The sequence below is a fragment of the Dipodomys spectabilis genome, unplaced genomic scaffold (genome assembly GCF_019054845.1).
Source record: "Dipodomys spectabilis isolate Male_0828 unplaced genomic scaffold, ASM1905484v1 ptg000669l, whole genome shotgun sequence".
In the NCBI taxonomy this organism is placed as follows: Eukaryota; Metazoa; Chordata; class Mammalia; order Rodentia; family Heteromyidae; genus Dipodomys; species Dipodomys spectabilis.
Genome location: NW_024871346.1, coordinates 4,524,166 through 4,543,735, shown reverse-complemented (window position 1 = coordinate 4,543,735; position 19,570 = coordinate 4,524,166). Strand labels below are relative to the sequence as shown.

General features: G+C 40.8%; 1 protein-coding gene across 5 annotated transcripts in view; it reads left to right on the top strand.

Moving 5' to 3' along the window:
• Nucleotides 1-19,570, top strand: part of Runx2 (RUNX family transcription factor 2) — a 174,768-nt gene that overhangs the window by 113,041 nt on the left and 42,157 nt on the right. For 3 of the 5 annotated variants that reach the window (XM_042672002.1, XM_042672000.1, XM_042671998.1), the window contains one exon: nt 14,563-14,736. The exons of the other annotated variants lie outside the window; for them this stretch is intronic. In XM_042672002.1, coding sequence (XP_042527936.1) covers nt 14,563-14,736 — 174 coding nt within the window. The remainder of the gene's footprint in view (nt 1-14,562; nt 14,737-19,570) is intronic. 5 annotated transcript variants of the gene reach the window in all.

The window sequence follows — 19,570 nt, the reverse complement described above, 5'->3', positions numbered from 1 at the left end:
AAGTCTTCTGAGCACTGTCTCCTCTGGGAACCTTCTGGACTGTTCTTAGAAATGAAGCATTTACTTTTTGTTTCCCTGGGTTTTCCTCTTGGCTTTTTTATTTTATTTTTAAGATTATGCTTGTTTATCATGGCTTATTTGATTTTGTGCTGCATCCCCCTTTAGATTATGTGGCTTCTAGTTCAGTTTAGTTCATGGCATGTAATAAGTGCTTAGGAAATTCTAATTGTCGTGATGACATCCTGTGATGAAGATACCTTGACCCCCATTTGACAGATGAGGAAGTTGAATTGTAGAGTATTTGCCTACAGCCTCACAAGCAGATGAGTAGCAGAATAGGCATGGACCTTCAAGTTCTTCTGTTCTTTGTAGAGTCAGGCATAGCTTTAGTTACAGGCTTCTGTCTTGGTCTTTATTAAGTTCGTGTGTGTGTGTGTGTGTGTGTGTGTGTGTGTGTGTGTGTGTGTTTGAAGAAGTTAAAAATGACTCGCCATTGGTGGTAGATCTCACATCTCCTTTCAGTGGCTAGTTCTGTTTCTTACTATCTTACTTATCTTGTCATTTCCCACTATATCATCGTCAGTTCTGTGGGACAGAGTTTCATGGTTGGATCTCAAGGGCTGTTAGAAGGCTTTACTAATCTATGACGTTGGTTAATTCTTGAGAAGAGTTCATCCTCTGAACAGAAAGATGATCACTTCTGAAAACATTCTCAGCAAAAGGTCCGTGGAACAAACAGGAAGGGAAACAGTCAGATGTGGCATTTGGTCCGTCATTGCTTACCCCACTTTTCCAGATTATTATCTCTTCCAGTGAGTGGTCATAGATTCTTGAGCAGGTGTCACTTTTGAAATGATGAAAAGACATCCAGTTAGGATGAAGGATGGGTACTTCACGTTGTAAGGAAAGGTGTTTTGGGGGAGAGGGAGGTTGTGAATCAAGTACTATAAAGCAAGTTGAGCTCCGAGAAGGAGTATCTCTACTTGTAATGAGACATGGAGGTGAAGCTCAGTTGTGTATTTCTGTTCCTTTGAATGGACTCTCCTCCAAACATATGCATGCATGTGCATGCTAGCGATAATAAAAAATCATGTTCATCTATATGTATGTGGGGCTAAGGCATACTTTATATATTCCACATGGACAAAAGAGAATTTTGCTATGTTGTCATCACTGATGAAATAGTTCAGCATGAAGCCAACAAACAGCATCCACAACACTTACCACTGTATTTGCTTTTAAAATACAAAAGCAGTTTTAATTTTAATCACTGGAAGGTTTAAAAAATTAACCTGTACCAACCCACTTTTACTGGCTTGACAATAATGTACTTTTCTAATCTGCCATGCCTTGGAAGAAGGGATCAAACTCGCTATCTTTTAACTCCATTTAACCCTACTTTAGATTTCCTTTTATATAACAATAACCTGATCCTACTCAAAATATTTGGCACCTTTAGTGACAGAGTGGAATGTAAGAGCACTTTAGCCCTCTGACTGAGAATAAATTCCAGTAGTTTTGGAATGAAGAGGTAAAAGTTCTCAGATCCTTAAGCAGAGTTCACAGAAGATAAGAACACTAGGATTAGCTCAGCAGTCTCCCTTCAGTACACACGGCTGAATAAAGCAATTATCTGTCTATCAAGGCTAGTGAATTGTGCAATCACATTAAGTTAGGCTGGATGGATAGGTGGATAAACGCTATTCCTTCAGAAAAGAGGTGCTGATTTATGAGGTAATCCTTTGAGTTTCACTTGTAAAAACGATTTTATTTTGGAGTTTATATCATGTTACTCTTAGAGCTCAGAGAGAATTTTTTTTTTTTTTTGGTGTGTGTTGTTGACTGCATTTTTCAGCTCCTTATCCATCTGAATTTTATTAGGGGGTTATTTCAAAGACATCTCTTGTTTAATCATGTTGAAACAATCTGTTTAAGACCAGTTGTGTGGATCTAAACACAATAGCCTTTAATGTAGGAGAAGAGACACCTGACAGACGTTGCACGTAACAGACATCCATCCATTATTGCGTAAGCTGTTTCTTACTCTATTCTTCTGACCTGAGAAGTCAGCCACAGAGCTCAGACCCAGACTGGTATTGGCTGCTGAGTGGACAATGGCATTCTTGTATGTGCCATATTGCTGTCTAGCGAGCATTGCAAGGCAGTGCACAACTGGAGAGGCCTTAGACTAGATTAACACTAAGCACCTTAAATCTGTTTTAATGGCTGTGTTTACATCTCCTTCTTCATTCCTTCAAAAAAAAGTAATCAGGTTTCGCAAGTGCTAAGAAAACCACCTCCCTTTTGCCAGCTGGAATAGGTCCAGTTTTAGCAAGAAATCTCCCCCCCCCCCCCAACCCCAACACACACCTTTTTTTGTCCTGCCTTCTTCTTTTCTTTTTTCTTCTGTGTTCTTCACTGCCATTCAGCACAGCAAGACCAGGCTGTGGGAGCTGGCTGGCTTTTTTCCTTGGTTATTAGTTTTTAACATTTTTTTTCCCTTTATAGTAGTGAGAAAACTGAGGATGATATTTTGCAGCTCTAGCAGCAAATGCCATGAGATGAGGTCTTCGCACTTTTTTTTAAATTTTGGAGAGTAATTTAATTACATATAGCTTACTCAGTCCCCTACAACATCCAACGTTGTATGCGACCACACTATTTCAGCAACTCTAGTAAAATTTCATTAAGATATGATCTCTAACAAGTTACTAGTGAACTTTCACTTCCATGATAAGCCACCTACTCTGTGTCATCGAATCACCTAACCAATGTGACTACCTTTTCTCGCATCAGAAAAACAAGAAACAAGCTGAAGCAAATCTGCTCTCAACTTAGGCAGAATGTATGATTTTATAATCTACTAAATCTACCAGCCACCTTTATCTGATATAGAAACGTGTTCCTGAAGCTGAATCTACTTTTCTGTTTTTCAATCTTGAACACCCTTAGTTTCATAAAATGGTATGTAAAACAACATGAGAAATAAAAAGCAATTCACCAGAGATCTTTTCATTCTTTCTTCTCCTTCCCCCCTCCCCCCGAGAATAACAGTTAGCAATAATTTTTTTATTAGTACTTGGATGGATGGATGGATAGATGGATGGGTGGGTGGGTAGATGGATGGGACTGGGTAAAAATACATTGAGTTCAGATGTGATGCTATTGAGATTTGGGACCCTGTAACTCATCAACCTCATTAGTTCCTGGAACAAGTTACCTATGTTCCTATAGACCAGCCATCACAGAAGGGAGTTACTAATCAGAAAGGGAATTATATGAATCTGTATAGAATGTAGTATCTGTCTCTATCTATAGTTCTTTGTACTTTTAAATAAATTCTCTCTCCCCTTACAAAACATGTATACAAAACTCACAATAATGAAAGAGAAACACAGAGGTTTGGATACTAAGAAAACTTAACCAGGACCAAACATGGCAGGACTGTTCATTTGTAGGCTGCTGTCATTGTACTTTTTGTACTCCTTGAAGGATGACACCCCAATCTTTAGCTGGATTGTTGGAAAACAGTGATACCTTCTCAATTATAGAAGCTACCCATTCCATTACTAGAAATAATAGCCTTTAAGGGAACTGTTCATCTCTCCGTGAAGTTTCTGTAATTGTTACTTACACATAGAACTTGGTATGAGTAAAAGTTAAACAAAAGTTAACCAAAGACATTTTTTGAGACCTAAAACACAGGTTTTATTAAGTTTTTGGATGGAAGCATAGACATATAAAGGTGTTTTATTTATGTCCCAGAAAGTAAAGGTAGAAAGGGCACAATGCCACAAGTTCAAACCCCAGTATTGCCCAAATCAACCCAACCAACCAACCCAACACACCACTGTATATATGTGATCGGGACAGTGAACTTTTTGTCACCAGTCTAAACTGATGCCTCTCATTATTAAAAGGAAAGCAAATTCAGCTTCTTATAGTCTTTTATGAACTGGAGTTCCTAGAATATTTCTATGGAGTCTACGGCTTAACTATGTAATTATGTCTTTTGAGTAGATTATATTTTTCTTTCCATAATTCTTTTGTTCCCAAGAGACTGGAAAAGCTTCAGACCTCTCTTGGGATGAAATTGTTCTTCCTCTGTCCTCTCTTGATAAACAGCATCCTTACATGCCTGATGGACACTGCTCAAGGGCTGAAAGGGAGCTCTTGATTGAGATTTTTTTTCCCCTTTAGAAATTGGTTTATCTATTAAGAGAGGTCCTTAGAGAGAAGGCTCATTGTTGAAATGCCATCAGGGAAGAATCCTTTGGAAAGATGGTTTGTTTATGATCTGTGGTCCTCTGTCTCCAGCCACACACTAACATTGCTCCAGGGCTGTCTCCTCTCATGAGCTGTTCTGTGTCTTCATGGCTGTTAATTTCCAGTAGCTCAGAGGGGCTAGCAGCTTTAAACATGAACATAGTTTTTTAGTACATTTCATTATTCTAGTCCAGAAATAGTTTTTGACCTGAACCAGACAGGATACTCTTAGGGGAGAAAAAGACCATGATTCAGCAGCCTTTCCCAGCAAAGATTATAGACTCATCAATTTCACTGTGGGAAATGTTTCCTAATTGCCAGCTTCCCTCCCTCAGCCCCCGCCCCTGCTCTGTCTTTTACTGGACAAAAGGAGAGAGAATTTTTAAGTTTTATCCATGTTCTCATTTATTAATTCCACAAGGATTTTTATGCCCTAGGCTCTAAGATTGTGCCAGATATAAAACAAGGCACTCATCATCAAAGAGTTTTTAGTTAAGTCTAGGAAAATGTACAATAGTAGGGCTTGAAATTTTGTCCAAATATCGTTTTGTCAACTTATAGTGAGCAAATGTGCGCTGAGTGCTTACCTCACTTAAGTGTCAGCCTGTGTCATGTATCAAAAATAGCTGCCATTGCTCTCAGCTCCCTGAGGTAAATCAGAGGGAGCACCACAGCCCTTGAGACAGATGACACCAGAACAATGTGATGATCACACTGAGACCAGAAAGAGATGCTGCTAAATGTGGTTGATGGGAGGAGATGAGGGGGCAGCTTGAGCAAAGGCACCAGCCCTCTTTGAAGAACGGCGGCTGGACCAGTGTGGGCTGAGCTCAGGCTGGAGTGATGGCCGTAGGAAACCAGAGTGACCGTGTACTCTGGAACTGGGTTTTCCAGTTTCTTGTTTGCTGGGCTCCATAGGGAGGCAGGGGACTCTTGATTCAACAGACAGTTGAGTGGGTTTGAACAGGTAAGTAACATGATTGTTAGAATTTTGGGGGCAGACAGAACTTTAGAAGTGATGGGAACAAATGCTTTGCTTTTGGTAGGTGAAGAAACTTAAGTCCCAGAGTTCCATTGACTTCCTTCCTGTGGACCTCGGACTAGCTGGTGTCCTCTCAGATCTCTCAGACTGCTGCTGCTCTGATGTGTGAGCCACAGGCCAGGGCTTACGAGTGGCTCTGATGGGAATGGAAAGCTGGGGTCCATTCCTGGAGGCAGCTGGGATGGGCTTGAGTGGCCGATGTGGGCTAGGGAAGGTGGTGGCAAAGGCAACTAAACTAAATTTGGCATCTAGGAGGCCAGACAGTGGTGATGTAAAGGAAGAAATCAGAGGTAAGGCTGCTGGGGAGTGTTCATGGTGAGAGAAGGGTCATGGTACTTCACTGAACAGCTCAAAACTCTAGATACGGGATTTTTAGATGCTGGAGAACCATTGGTGAAATGTACTCATCTGGATGTACATAAAGGAGAGTTTCACTTTTGTTCATCGTATTTTCATTCTTCATCTATGTAGAAATGCACAAAATCAAGGTTTTAAATTCAGAGCCTCAGTAGTATTTGGATGGCCACTCCGCGTGGCTTTGGAAGAACTTACACTGAGTTTGTGTAATCTCCCTGTAACATTGCTTCACTGGCAGTCATCGGCTAAAATGCCTAAGTTACACCAGAGTTCCTTCTCAGTAGTGGAATTCCAAGTATCCCTTTTGGAATTGCTAGAAGCAAGGGATAGAAGCATGGTGTGTGTGTGTGTGTGTGTGTGTGTGTGTGTGTGTGTGTGTGTGTGTGTGTGTGTGTGTGTGTGTGTGTGTGTGTGTGTGTGTGTGTGTGTGTGTGTGTGTGTGTGTGTGTGTGTGTGTGTGTGTGTGTGTTGGTACTGGGGTTTAAACTCAGGGCCTGGTGGCTCCCTTAGCTTTTTCTGCTCAAGGCTAGTGCTCTACCCCTTGAGCCACAGCTCTACTTCTGGATTTTTGGTGGTGTTAATGATAAGAGTCTCAAAACTTTCCTGCCTGGCCTGGCTTTGAACTGTGCTCCTCATATCTCAGCCTCCTGAATAGTTAGGATTACAGGCGTGTACTACCTGCATCTAGTTGACAATATAAATTACCCCCCCCCCACTTTTTTAAAATGTCTGTGTATGCCACTTCTGAGGCTTGAACTCAAGGCCTGGGTGCTGTCCCTGAGCTTTTTCTTTGAGACTGTTGCTTTACCACTTGAGCCACAGCTCCACTTCTGGATTTTTTTAATGTATGTGGTTAATTAGAGATAAGAGTCTCATGGATGTTTCTGCCTGGGCTGGATTTGAACCATGAACCTCAGATCTCAGCCTCCTGAGCAGCTAGGACTACAGGTGTAAGCCACTGGTGCCCAGAGACAATAAATACCTTGTGAGACAGTTGAGGCTATAAAATTAATCTAGCTACTCTATAACTCCTTTCTTCCGTCTCCATTCCTTGTGCTACCATCAAGATAGAAAGATTAGAACCAAAGGACCACATTAGATTATCTAGAAGTGCTGTGGAATAGCATCTCTGTGGACAGGTAATAAATTTACTCTGAAATAGGACAAATTTGATGCAAATCCTCTCCTCCTCTTCTTTTTTTATCTAAGGGTGACGGTCTCAGCATTCTTAGACTGCTAGGTCTTGTGGTTTCAGCCCTGGAACACTGGACCAGATTTCAACCCATCATGTACTTGGTGACAGTAAAATTAGCGAGTACCTCCCCAACCTCTTCTCTTTTCCAGAGATGCCTGAAAGCGTAGCAGAGGAGGCTTGTGGGCTGACAAATACTATTTTATAGGCCAAGAGATCTGTTGTTAAAGGGAAGATTCCCCTATGTATTGCTTAGCTAAAAAGAGTTAGCATATCTACTTAGAGATATTGAGTGATTTAGATTAGCATTGTATATATATATATATATATATATATATATATATACATATGTATTTATATATATGTATGTTTGGGGTCATGTGGTCTCACAAGCTATTTATTATCGTGTTTCTGCCATGTGCCTTCTAGTTCACTTTCCTCCCTCCATCTCTGCTTATTAGAGTCTTCTGACCTTCAAGGGTGGGCAGATGGTCTCAGTCAACATTTTCTTTTTCCTTTTTATCAAAATCAATCCTCTGTACTTACAACATTTTAATTAATTTAATTAATTACTTTTTGCTGATATAAAAGTTCATCTTAGGTAAACAATCTAGGATTATAAATATCTGCATCTATTTTACTTATTATCAATGAAACTATTCATATTTTCTTAGTTTTAAAAGCTCACCTTTAAGTAATTGTACAGAGGCATTTCCATTTACCAAAGCAATTTATGAATGTGATGCACACTATCACCCCTTTTAACGTGCTCACCCACCCCTCCTGACCCATCCATCCCTTTACTTTTCTTACTTGCATAGTGTGTACATTGAAGCTTTAACTGCATTCCTCCCTTTTGCCTCTTTATCCATCTGCTCCTCCCCCTTTGGTTCCTCACCCCACTTTATTTTTTATTTTTCCTTTTTTATTATGATCTTAAAGTAGTTGTAGGAAGGAGTTGCTATTTAAGAAAGCAGCTTATGATTACAGTGCATCTTTATCAAGGATGATATAGTGCATCCTTTATGACAAAATTCCAAGAATACACGACAATAGAGATGATGTTTAATACAACCCCATTTACCCATGATCTTATTCTTTTTTCATGTTTGTTTCATCTCTTACTTTGCTGCGGTATTTTGAAGCAAATAGACACTGGGACACAGAACTCACACATGTCACTCCTTTTAAAAGTTCAAGACCATTTTCTTTCAGAATCACAGAAAGCAGCACTTCCTAAACATTTGAGGTAGTACAGCTTCTAAGGTCCTCCACTGATCTGTGAGCCAAGCATTTTCATCATTGCGCACCACACCACAGCCTTTTGTTTTATCTACTGGCAGGCCTTTTCCTCCCCTTGACTGTGAATGTCACCAGGGAAAGAACATTAACTTAGTGTGTTTTTCTATCGAAGGCAAGCGAGAGGCACACGTGTCGTGTAGATATCTAATGCACACTTAGCTGTTCAAACTGGTCTTAATTGTGCACACATGGTATACTGATGGTATACTTAACAAATCAACTCTTGATTACAGATATATCTTTAAACTCAATTTTATTCAAAAAGGAACTTTATGATGGTCAGTGTACAAGTAGATACTTAAGACAACAAGTGAGTGTTTAAATATCAATTTTAAATAATACCATAGAAAGATGAGCTGCCCAGCGTCCTGCCCTAGTAATCAGCAACAGAGGGCTCTTTAGCCACATGAGTTTGGAGCAGATGTAATATGCCATAATATACATAGACCATACATTTGTGAGAAATACTTCATTTTGTATTTTCTGGTATGCGCTAGAACTGGGGCTTGACCTCAGGGTCTCCAGGCTCAGTGTTTTTGCTCACAGTTGTCTCTCTACCACTGGAGCCATGTCTCTAGCTTAGGCTTTTTGTCCTGGTTAACTGGAGTTGGAATCTCATAGACTTTGCTGCCCAGGCTGACCTTAAACCACCATCCTCAGGCCTCAGCCTCCCAAGTAGCTGGGATTATAGCACTCATCTCCAAGCAAATTCGGCGATTTTGGGAATATAGTAGTTCTGGTGTGTGTGTGTGTGTGTGTGTGTGTGTGTGTGTGTGTGTGTGTGTGTGTGTGTGTGTGTGTGTGTGTGTGTGTGTGTGTGTGTAATAGGGGGCACATTGCTCTCCAAAGTTGTTGAATGTTTTTAAATCAATTATAAAAATGAGCAAAATGGGTCACATTGCAGAGACAAGTCTCTTTCCACAGTTCACAGACCATGTTTTTTGTCTCTACGTCTGATTTTTGAAAACCCAAGTTACAATAGCAATATTACTCAGTTCTGTGGTGTGGAAGGATCAAGAGTGGTTAGTCTAGGGTATTGTTCTCGGGCTCAGCAGTCCCTCATGTGTCTGTTCTTGGAGGATGTGTGAGTGCTGTGACCTTTCGCCATTGCTCTCTTCTTGTTTCCCTGAATTTGTTGCAACAAAAGTCATATTCACCCGAACACATTTAGCTTTTGAAAGAAATCTTTTCTGAAAACGACTTCTTTCTTTTCCATTTCGAATTTATTTTTGGTCATGATTTCCCTGAATGATTTCTGCTGCGTGGCTGTGTTCTAAAATAAGCTGGTTGGTTGGCAGTGAGAGAGAAAAGAGCATTGGATGAGCAGCAGAAGAGCCAGCGCTCCAGTCTTGCCATTAAGTAGGTATCTTTGGGGGAAGTCATATCCTGTCTTAGGAACTCAAGGTCCTCATCCCTAAAAGAAATACTTAGTCCTGAAGTTGAGAGTCTCAGTTATATCTACTGTCCTTTTTGTTCTGATTCTAAGTGACTTTCAGACCTGCTCAAGAACTGTCGTGGGAGAAAATGGAGTGTCTGAGAAAGCAAAAACTTTCTCTTTCACTTGAAGAGACAGATGCCTTTTGGTTTAGTTTCATAGAAAGCATTAAAGAAAGATGTTGCCTCCTGGCTTCACAAAAGTGCCATGTAAGGAGTGTTTTGTTGGGAAAATGTAATATTATATCCTGGTTCCCTCATTTTTTTTCCCCTCAGCCAAGAGATTTATCTGAAAGAGGAGAACCATTCATTCATGCATTTATGCAGCCATTGTATACATTTTTATTGAACGGCTACTTATGGCAGGTACTGAACTAGATTGTGAGTCTGTAACTCTCTTTTACAGTCTTCTGGGAGAAACGAAATAGATGAGATAATTACAGATGGAAGCTGCCATGAAGGAAGTAAAGAATAGCCGTGCTCCACAGGGTAGGCATCTACTCTGGCTAGATCTGAGAGCTAAGAAGGAGTGGACCATGCAAAGAATCAAGGGGAGAACATTGTAGGAATATGAAAAGGTTCTTAAGTGGGAAACTTCAGAGGAGACTGTACTAAATGCTCAGAGAGAGAGGCAGAGAGGGGGGAAGAGAGAGAGAGACAGAGAGGGAGAGGGAGAGAGAGGCTTTTGCACTAGGGTTGTGCCCAGAGAAATGGAAAGAATGGGATCCATTTGTGATAACACAGAAGTGGCAAAACTTGGTAATGAATTGAACATGGAGGTTAGGGGCAAATCAGGGGAAGAGCCTGCGTATTCAGCTTCAAGCCATTGGCTGCCTGTACCATTTACTGATCTGGAGGGCTGTTTGAGAGTACTAAGGTATTTCGGAGAGAATGAATTGTGCTTTGAGTATTCGACATGCCTTTGAGCATCCCAGCAGGAATGCCAGGTGGGATGTAGGACACACCCCGGCACTCAGGACAGGAGTCTGGGCTCCACACAGACAGGGGGAAGTCATCGGTGTGACTAGGTAGCATTTATGATGGGACTGGGCAGTGCTTTTCAGCCCTTTGCTGCACATGAGATCAGATGTTGAACTTTAATAAGAGAACTTTTCCCCAGGCCCACCCCTTAGAAGTTGTTCTGATTTAATTGTTCCCATGTGGGGCTTGGGCATCCATAGTTTTCAAAGCTCCCCAGGAGAAATTTTTTTTAATACCATCTGAAAAGATCACTGCTAGAAGAAGAAAGCACGTCTAGAGAAGATAATCTCGGCCTAAGCTTTTACATAGAATCTCAACGGGTAACACAGGTTTCCCTACCGTCTTTTTTTCTTTATTCCTTCCTCCTTGGCCTTGTGAATGAGATCTGCATCTCCTACCACAGGGTAGCGTACTTTGGCCTTGGTTGAAGTCACTGTTTCCTTTTTTTCTTTCTTAATTTCTGAAGAGTTTGCTTAGGTATTGAGGATTTCAGTACGTCTTTTTCCAACCTATCATTTAAGTCTACCCTGATGTGGTTTAGTGGTAGCAGGTATTTGTCGTGGTTGAAAGATGAAGAACCTGTTTGGCTTTCGCTTTGCATTGCATTGCAAGAGTTTTATTGTGGTTTCCCGTGGTTGCTACGACAAAGTAGTCATCTCCAGGAAGAGTGTATATATTTTTATGTATCGGTATCCAGGTAGATGTTTCTTGAATTATTCTAGATACTTGGTAGCTTTCTTTGAAGATAATTTCTGAAAGCTCATTGAGCCATTTTATATTTCACCTCTTAAAATTTTCCCTTCACAATGACATTTCAAGTCTTTCATGTTGGTTTGTTTATTTCTGTGTTAACCTCTTTATTTTTGGCTAGTCCTGGGGTTTGAACTCGGGGCCTTATGCTCTTGCTTGGCTTTTCCACTCAAGGCTGGCACTGTACCACCTGAGTCACACCTCCAGGTGTGGCTTTTTGCTGGTTAATTGGAAAATGTCTTTTGGATTTGTCTGCCCAGGCTGGCTTTGAACCTTGAACTCGCACCTGAGACCTCTGACTAACTAAGACCTAACTAACTAAGGTTACAGGTGTGAGCCACCAGCAGCTGGCCCCAGGCCCTTTATTCTTGTCTACAACTTCCTATCACTGCCTAAAGCCCTAGGCTAAGAATAAATAGAAATTGTACCCCCACTTTCCCCCACCGAGCTCTCATCTCTTGCAGTCTTCATGAAAACCTAATGAAAAGGCTATGGAAGGCAGAGGCAAAGCCTATTAAATTTTCTTACGACCCATGCCCCACATAAAGTCCCAGTGTACAAGAGAACCACGCAGGAACATGTGGCCTTCTCTTAGCCTTAGGGGAATCTGCCATTCCCAAAATATGACCTATTAAAAACTGACTCCCAGGGACAATTCTATATGATTTCTTGTTAATGTTTACAGCTGAATCAACACCCACCAATATTGTGTGTGTGTGTGTGTGTGTGTGTGTGTGTGTGTGTGTGTGTGTGTGTGGATACCAGCCCTATGGATCTGTTACAAGGTCTGTATAATCCTCTAATTGTGAAACTAGTTAGACCCAGCAAGATGTATTGATAGAATTTTGGCAAGTTAGGCTAGAGCCATTTGTTTATGGAAATGGATGAGTTGTTATCTTTGTAATTGAATCCGTGCTACTATTCCTAGTCTGTTGAAAATCAGCCTGGGTACCTCACTGGGCTCAGTGCTTAGCTATCTCACTGTATGATCTGGATATTTTTCAGCTATCGATAGCAGCTTGGAGAGGAAGGTAAAGCACCAACATTGATGATGCCTCATGATGAATAGAGAGTTCAGTCAACGGGGACTCGGGTTGTGTGGTAACACAAGCCCCAGTGGGTCAGTTACTGAGGAGCAGAGGACACGGGTCCCACCTTCACAGGCTTTAGTTAGTTACTTCATCCATGAACACCTACCTTACTAGCAGGGGTCCAAGGGCTGCTTTGAGTCTTAGGGGGTCTAAAATCCATTTGCTATTTAGATAAACATAAATTATGGGGAAAATAACCATAAATGAACAATAAATTTCCTTAGATTTTCGTGGTCATTTTTCTGCTGGTGACAGCCCCCCTCTGTACAGCAGATGCCCCAAGACTGCTCTGGCAGGACACAGGGTGATGGGTAGTCTCAGTTAATGGGCCCGTCGGAACATGTTTGGCCGTGGAGACGGCTCTGCTCCTATTACCAAGCCTTGGCTTCCTATCTGTTTTCTTTGGGCTGGGGAGGCAATGAAAAAGGAGACAGGAAAATACATTTTGGGGCAAATAAAATAAGGAATTTGTCTTCTGAAGACAGTTTATAGTTGGGAAATTCTAATGTTCGACTTAACCCCATCCTGATGGGTTGCTCTTGTCCCGTATGATGTGCAAGGCATGGTGCTGAGTTCTCACAGGGCAGTGACGAATTTACATCTCCAAAGCTTTTAATAATCCTTATACAACGTTTTGGTCTTTTATGATTCATAACTCTGATTCCCTTAGGATTTTTTTTCTGGAGTGCTAATACTTAAATATATCCATCATCTCCATGACTCTTGAATCAGTTCTAGTCTCTTAAATGTTTTTACTGAATTCTTGGAGCCAGGCCCAAGGACCCCATTGGTAGAGAATGTAGAAGAGGAGTACCCCAGTATATTTCTGATTGTGTTTAGACACCACACCTGCTCATTACAGCCTGTGTTACCCAGACACTCTTCTACCTTTCACTCAGAGCTAGAAGCTTTCCTGTGGTTGCACCAGATACTATAATATTCCTTTGTTAAGAATGATTTAGTGCTGGGTGCCCTTGGCTCATGCCCATTATTCCAGCTACTCAGGTGGCTGAGAGCTCAATATTGTGATTTGAAGCCTAGGGAGAAAAGTATGTGAGACTGTTATCTCCAGGTAACCACCAAAAAACTGGAAATAGAGCTGTGACTCAAGTCATAGAGGGGTAACCTGGAGCAAAAAAGCTGAGATAGTGCCCAGGCTCCAAGGTCAAATTCTAGTAGACACACACACACACACACACACACACACACACACACACACAATGATTCGGTGATTTTTAAGAAGTCTGAGTACCTGGAGTATATTTTCATGTGCACATTTCTTTATTATGCAGAATATTCTTGGGTTTTAGATTTGAAGGAATTGAAAGATTAAAAAAATGCATTGTTCTCACAAACTGACCTGTTGAATTGAAACCTTTTCTTGGTATGACTACTTAAAGATAATTAAAAGAATAATGAATTGTCACATATTTTCCCCAAAGAGTAATTTTCAATTTCTTGTATCAAATAAGAGTAGTAGAGTTAAATTAAAAGAAAAATAGACATTCTCTGTGATTTAATAGAGCTTATTGTTGCTTTGGGGCTTTGGCCTATCACAAAATCTCCGTATTACTTTTAAGAATTTGAGCTTTCTTGCTTACATATCTCTTAAACAAAACATGGGTTTTCATTTTTCAGAACAGGGGTAGTTGTAATATGGAAACAAAAAAGTCAATGTCCCTAGGATCCTCATGGAAATTTCTCTTTGGAAAGAGTGTTTGCCTCTGCCCCAACCTTATGGCAGTGTATCTACCACCCACGGGCTCTGAGCTCTCATAGATGGAGGTTCTCCATCTTGAAACATGCAAACCTGGCCCAGGCACACTCTCTCTGCCCTCCTCCCAGGAGAGGGCTTTGTGGACGCACCCCATGCAAACCTCTTACGCTCTTGACTCCAAGTCCCCTCTGGAACACTCCACTCTCCACTGAAAGAAAAGAACAAGGAAAGCTTGCTACTAGATAATGCTTATGAGGCATTATTGTGATTATTTCTATTATAGTATAAAGGGAGGCATTATTATAGATGCTTCGTTATAAATATCTGTATTGATAATCCCTTGGCTTAAACCACGAAGTATGTATCTATTTAGCATGGTCAATTGTTCAGCTAATTAATATGCTTTTATTTTATGATTTGCTATTTCCAGGGCACAGACAGAAGCTTGATGACTCTAAACCTAGTTTGTTCTCTGACCGCCTCAGTGATTTAGGGCGCATTCCTCATCCCAGTATGAGAGTAGGTGTCCCGCCTCAGAACCCACGGCCCTCCCTGAACTCTGCACCAAGTCCTTTTAATCCACAAGGACAGAGTCAGATTACAGGTAAGACAGACTCCTAGGTTTCACTTGCAGACTCTGGCAGGCCTGGGGGTGAGGGGGTTACGAGAGCAACTGTGTTCACTTCAAAAGCTCTGGAGCTGCTAAATGGCTTGTTGTGAGCCTTGGAGGTACTGATTTCTCTGATATTCAGTAACTACGGGCTTACCTCTTCTGTGGGGGGAAGGGCAGTGGGTGGTGGAAATTTCTATGGATGCTGTACTTTGCAGCCTGTATCAGCCTGCACACTGGGGGTTGGTAAGAACTTACTCTCTGGGAGAATGTTTGTTAAAGTTTCTATATTGTATCCAGGTGGTGTAAGGATAACATCACACCCTCAATATTAGGAGATTAGTGTTACTGACTTCAATTTGGGCTTACATTTCTTCTTACATGTCTAACTATTCCATTAAGTTGACTTGAAATCGCCCAGGGCTAACAGGAAAGCTGATTAGTAGTTGTAAGGCAGGGTCAATGAGCGGCTCTTTGGGCAGACTGAATTCACTTCTGATTCACATTTACTTCTGGTTCCTCATGTGACGTTCCTTTTTCATATTTATTCTACTGAGATGCTTGCTTTACATTTCTTCTTAAAAATTAACATCAGTATTACATTGCAGGCTAATCACTCACAGTTGGTGCACTAAGATCTCCAACTCTTTTTTTCCCCCTCTTTCCCCGCCCAAACCCTAATGCAAAAACAGATCTTATTTTAGGAGTAGTTTGATTTCTTTGAGGTCATGGAGACAAGAGCGTGTTAAGCATTATAGATCTTTTATTCACAGATCAAAAGTACTGAAGCTAAAAAGGATTCTGTATGTTCTCTAATTGTTTTCATTGCTAGAGTTAGACCAGAACAGAGGGAAAATAAGTCAGAATAAAATGTGTAATGAGCCATCGATGTAGATCTTTTCAGTGGTTAGATTTTTGCCTGTAGTGGTTAGGTCGGATGACCTTTATGGTCTCAAGACATCATTACTTATAAATGAAATGACCTACCTTTCCTATTCTCCTGCCCATATTATATAAATAAATGCATTCTTAGAGATTTACATAGACTGGGTTTCACTGTCTGTGGATGTGCTTATTAGTCTGAAAATAGAGGTTTGCATAAGCATATTAAAAAGTAATATAGAATGGTAAAAAATAAAGTATCTCAGCCCTGAAGAAAACCAAGCCTCTGCATTGAGAAAGAACATTAGAGTTATGTGAATTGCCCTGTTTTAACCTGTGTACAACTTGAAAGTTTATGTAAGACTCAAAGGGTTAATCTGTTCATTAGACCCATCCCATGATTAAAATGCAAAGCTGAAATTCACACAAACTTATGAATATGAAATGGTCATACAGCTGTAGATGCTATGAATTTAAAGTTGTGAACTTTGGATCATCAGTTAACGCTTAAAATAGGTGTCTTTTTCTCCTAATATTAATCCTTAGCATTTGTGTGTGTGCATGTGCATAGAAATTTACATATATGTGTGCTTTATTATGATCTGAAGTGGACTTAGGACAACTAATTATATGTACATATATACATGCATATATATTCTATGATTTGGCAACTACTTGGTTCTTTCTATGTTGATTTCTGTGATCTTATCTTCAGCTAATTACTAATTATGTTAATGACTAATGCTTTTCAAATGACCTTTGAAACCTACCTGATGCTAGCTTCACTTAAGAAGATGCTTCTCTCAAGACTTTGTGCTTAAATCTAAAGATGAGGTGATAAATAGAATGAGTGGACATTTTAGAATCTAAAGGTACGTTAGCTATCATTCAACTTCCAGTGGACAAGTTGGGGGAGGATCTGTGTTTTCCGCTGCAGCCCTGTGCACCTGCTCTGAGCATAGAGCGAGGCTTGGGGAAGGTGAGATGGGTGGGGGACTGAAGAGCATGGTGCAGATGAGGAATGTGGTCCCTCATAGCCCAGCCTGTCCTCCATCATCAGCTTCTCTTCATTCTCCTCCCTGCTGGAGGACCCAGGAAGATTGAGCTTCTTGTCTGGAGCTGCCTAGCAAGTTGGTGGCAGATGAGTGACTGCATCCCCTGTGTGTATTTCTGGGAGGAAAAAATATGGATGAGTTTATATATAGGTACTGATAGTTTCCTGGAAGTTTTATAAGAATATTAGTGTTTTCATTTGGGGACCATAGTGTCAGTAGGATTGAATTATGCATCAGTAATTGTTACTGTCCTCCTCTTCCTCTTCTTACCCACAAGGTACTGGACCCATGAGCATTTTATAAAGATTTCAAATTTGGAGGTGTGCATATAAACATATTGCATCTTGTGTTCCCTGCTCTTGGTCATGTGCTCTAGGATGGTTAGGGAGACAACAAAACAAACCTTCCCAACACCAAGGATGAACAGGATTCTTCTGGAACCCAGCTGACCCAGAAATCCGAGAATAATTGGGGAAGCAGCAATGTCAGTAAATTGTAGACAGATTTAAGTTTTGGAGTTACTTGTTTTCTTGTTTATTTAATAAGCAAGATTTTAAGTCTATTGCATGTAGAGAATTGGGTTTTAGGCAATGTAAGGAGCAGAGGAGGAAATGCAGTGGTGTCCTTGAATTGGTTGAATGGGAAAGGTTGGTTTTACTTCCTGGCTCTCAGACACCACATCCCAGGTCCCAGCCTATAGAGCCATCTTTGCTCCCTGTACCCTTTCTGAGGCTTCTCTTTCTATCACAGACTGCTGCTGGTAAGCTTTTGTTCATCCTTCAAGATCACTGTGTTACCTTCTTCAGGAAATAGTCCTGAGATTTTTGTCCAAAGGCTGCTTGTCCAGCCTCTGAATAGTAGTTGGGATTGTTTTATTTTCTAGCTGTTGTGTATTTGCCTTTTCTTTCTGCTAGACTTTAAATCCTCTGAGGGATTTATTTTCTATTGTGTCTAGCACAGCAGAGAGCCTCATTAAATGTTAACTTAATGAAAGTTCAGAGGAGAAGAAATCTATACAAGAAGAAATCTATACAAGCTTACCTTTTCTATTAGCAGGAATGGTGCTTCCTAATTTCTTATCCCTGGATGCTGTTGTTCCCTAGTAATCAGCAATAGCAGAAATCTTATTTTACTTTAACACTATGAAGTTAAGCCATTTGGTTTTATCCAAAAAAGAGCTACATGAATACATGATTAAAATTACGTTCTTGAGTCTAGCATTCAATGCATTTTCTAACTTTTTTTTTTTTTTTTTTTACATTTCACATCTAAAATTTGGTTCCAACAATCCTCTGTACAAAGACTACAAAACAGAACCTGGCTATCTCTCCCTGGCTTGCTACTGTGGAGGTCTTCAGCTCTCTTCTTGAACAACAGATAATGACCATGGTTGTATGTATGGTGTCTACCAGAAATCTTTCTCTTGACAACACTAAAGGCAGAGATATTCTTCAGACCCCCTAAAAGTGTGAAATGAGGGCTGGGATGTAGCTCAGTGGCAAAGTGCTTGCCTAGCAAGTGCCACATCCTGGGTTCAATCCCTAGTACCCCCCAAAAAACAACAAAAAAAGACAAAACTGAGAGTCACATGAAATTTGAAGAAGTCATAAACATTTAGTGTTTCATAACTAAGGTCTCTTGCAATTCCTGGGGCCAAGAATTGTAGCCATATGGTAAGCTGGTCCCCTTCACTGCCAGTCTGATGGTGTCAGTCTGTGGAAGACTTTGATGGCTGATATTCTGCCTGAGGGTCCAGGGCCTCCCCAGTGCTTCCTGAGGAAGTTGCTTTCTCCATAACTTTTTTTTTTTAAAAAAATCATCCAGACATCTGCTGCTTGTCTCTTGGCAGGAAACTTCTAGATTGTCACAACTGTCTATTTCTGATTCAGAATGTAATGGTGTTGGTAGAGTGTGTGCTCTGTTAGGAGATTGTGTTCAAGGCAATCACAATTTAAATTCTACTCTTCAGATGGGACAGAGACCCCTGGAAATCATTTTACTGACTTGAGTTCCTTAGGGTTGGAGGTCTAGGACATTCATCTCATTTTGAGGGTGGGGTAAACACCACTATCCTGTTAATCATTCATTCTGACCTTATCAATACGTGCGCTTACTCTCTGTCAGCCATTGTTATGAGTGAGAGTGAAAAACATAGATTCCTTTTCTGTTCATAGGGGTCTTTAGTGACAGATATAGTTCTAGGCTTGGTTATGGAGGCCCTAAAAGGCTGTAGGAAGGAGCTTTTGATGGCAGGGGTTGCTACTGAAGGATGTGGAACAAAGGATGGACAATCATCTATTTGTTTATATTCTTAAAGGACAACTGTTTCCATGCCGTATGAGGAGTGGGTCCCAAATGGGTCAAAATAGAATCTGGGTTATGTTCAGAAAGCTGTTGTAGCAGCCCTCTTGCTATTAGAGAGAGGAAGACAGACTTTTGGGCCTGGAAGCAGGTGGTACTGTGTGTTGACAAGAGAGAGACTCGGGGAAGGGGAGGTTGATTGGATATGAAGACTGAGAGGAGTCCTCCCAGGGAGCAAACGAGAGGATGCCAGGGAAAGGGAGACCGGACACTTCTAAAACAGCTCATAAAACTTCCCTTACAGCCAGCCAAGGGGCTTCCCCTCCCCTCATTTACTTCTGTGATTTCCTTTCTTCTTTTAAAAAGAAAACAACTCTTAACTTTTAGGTTTTTGTTTTTTAAGCATTCAGTGAAAATTGGCTTTTTCTGTATATGAATGATGGAAGGAAGTACATAGGAGAGTTTGTTTTCTTGGCTCACGTCCCCGTTTTCAGTGGCTCTTTGGCCAGGATTAGATTCCTGATACTTTCACAAGTCTGCTAGACAGTCCCTCGTGGTGCAGGGAGGCTTTCCTTTGGTAATGTGCATGC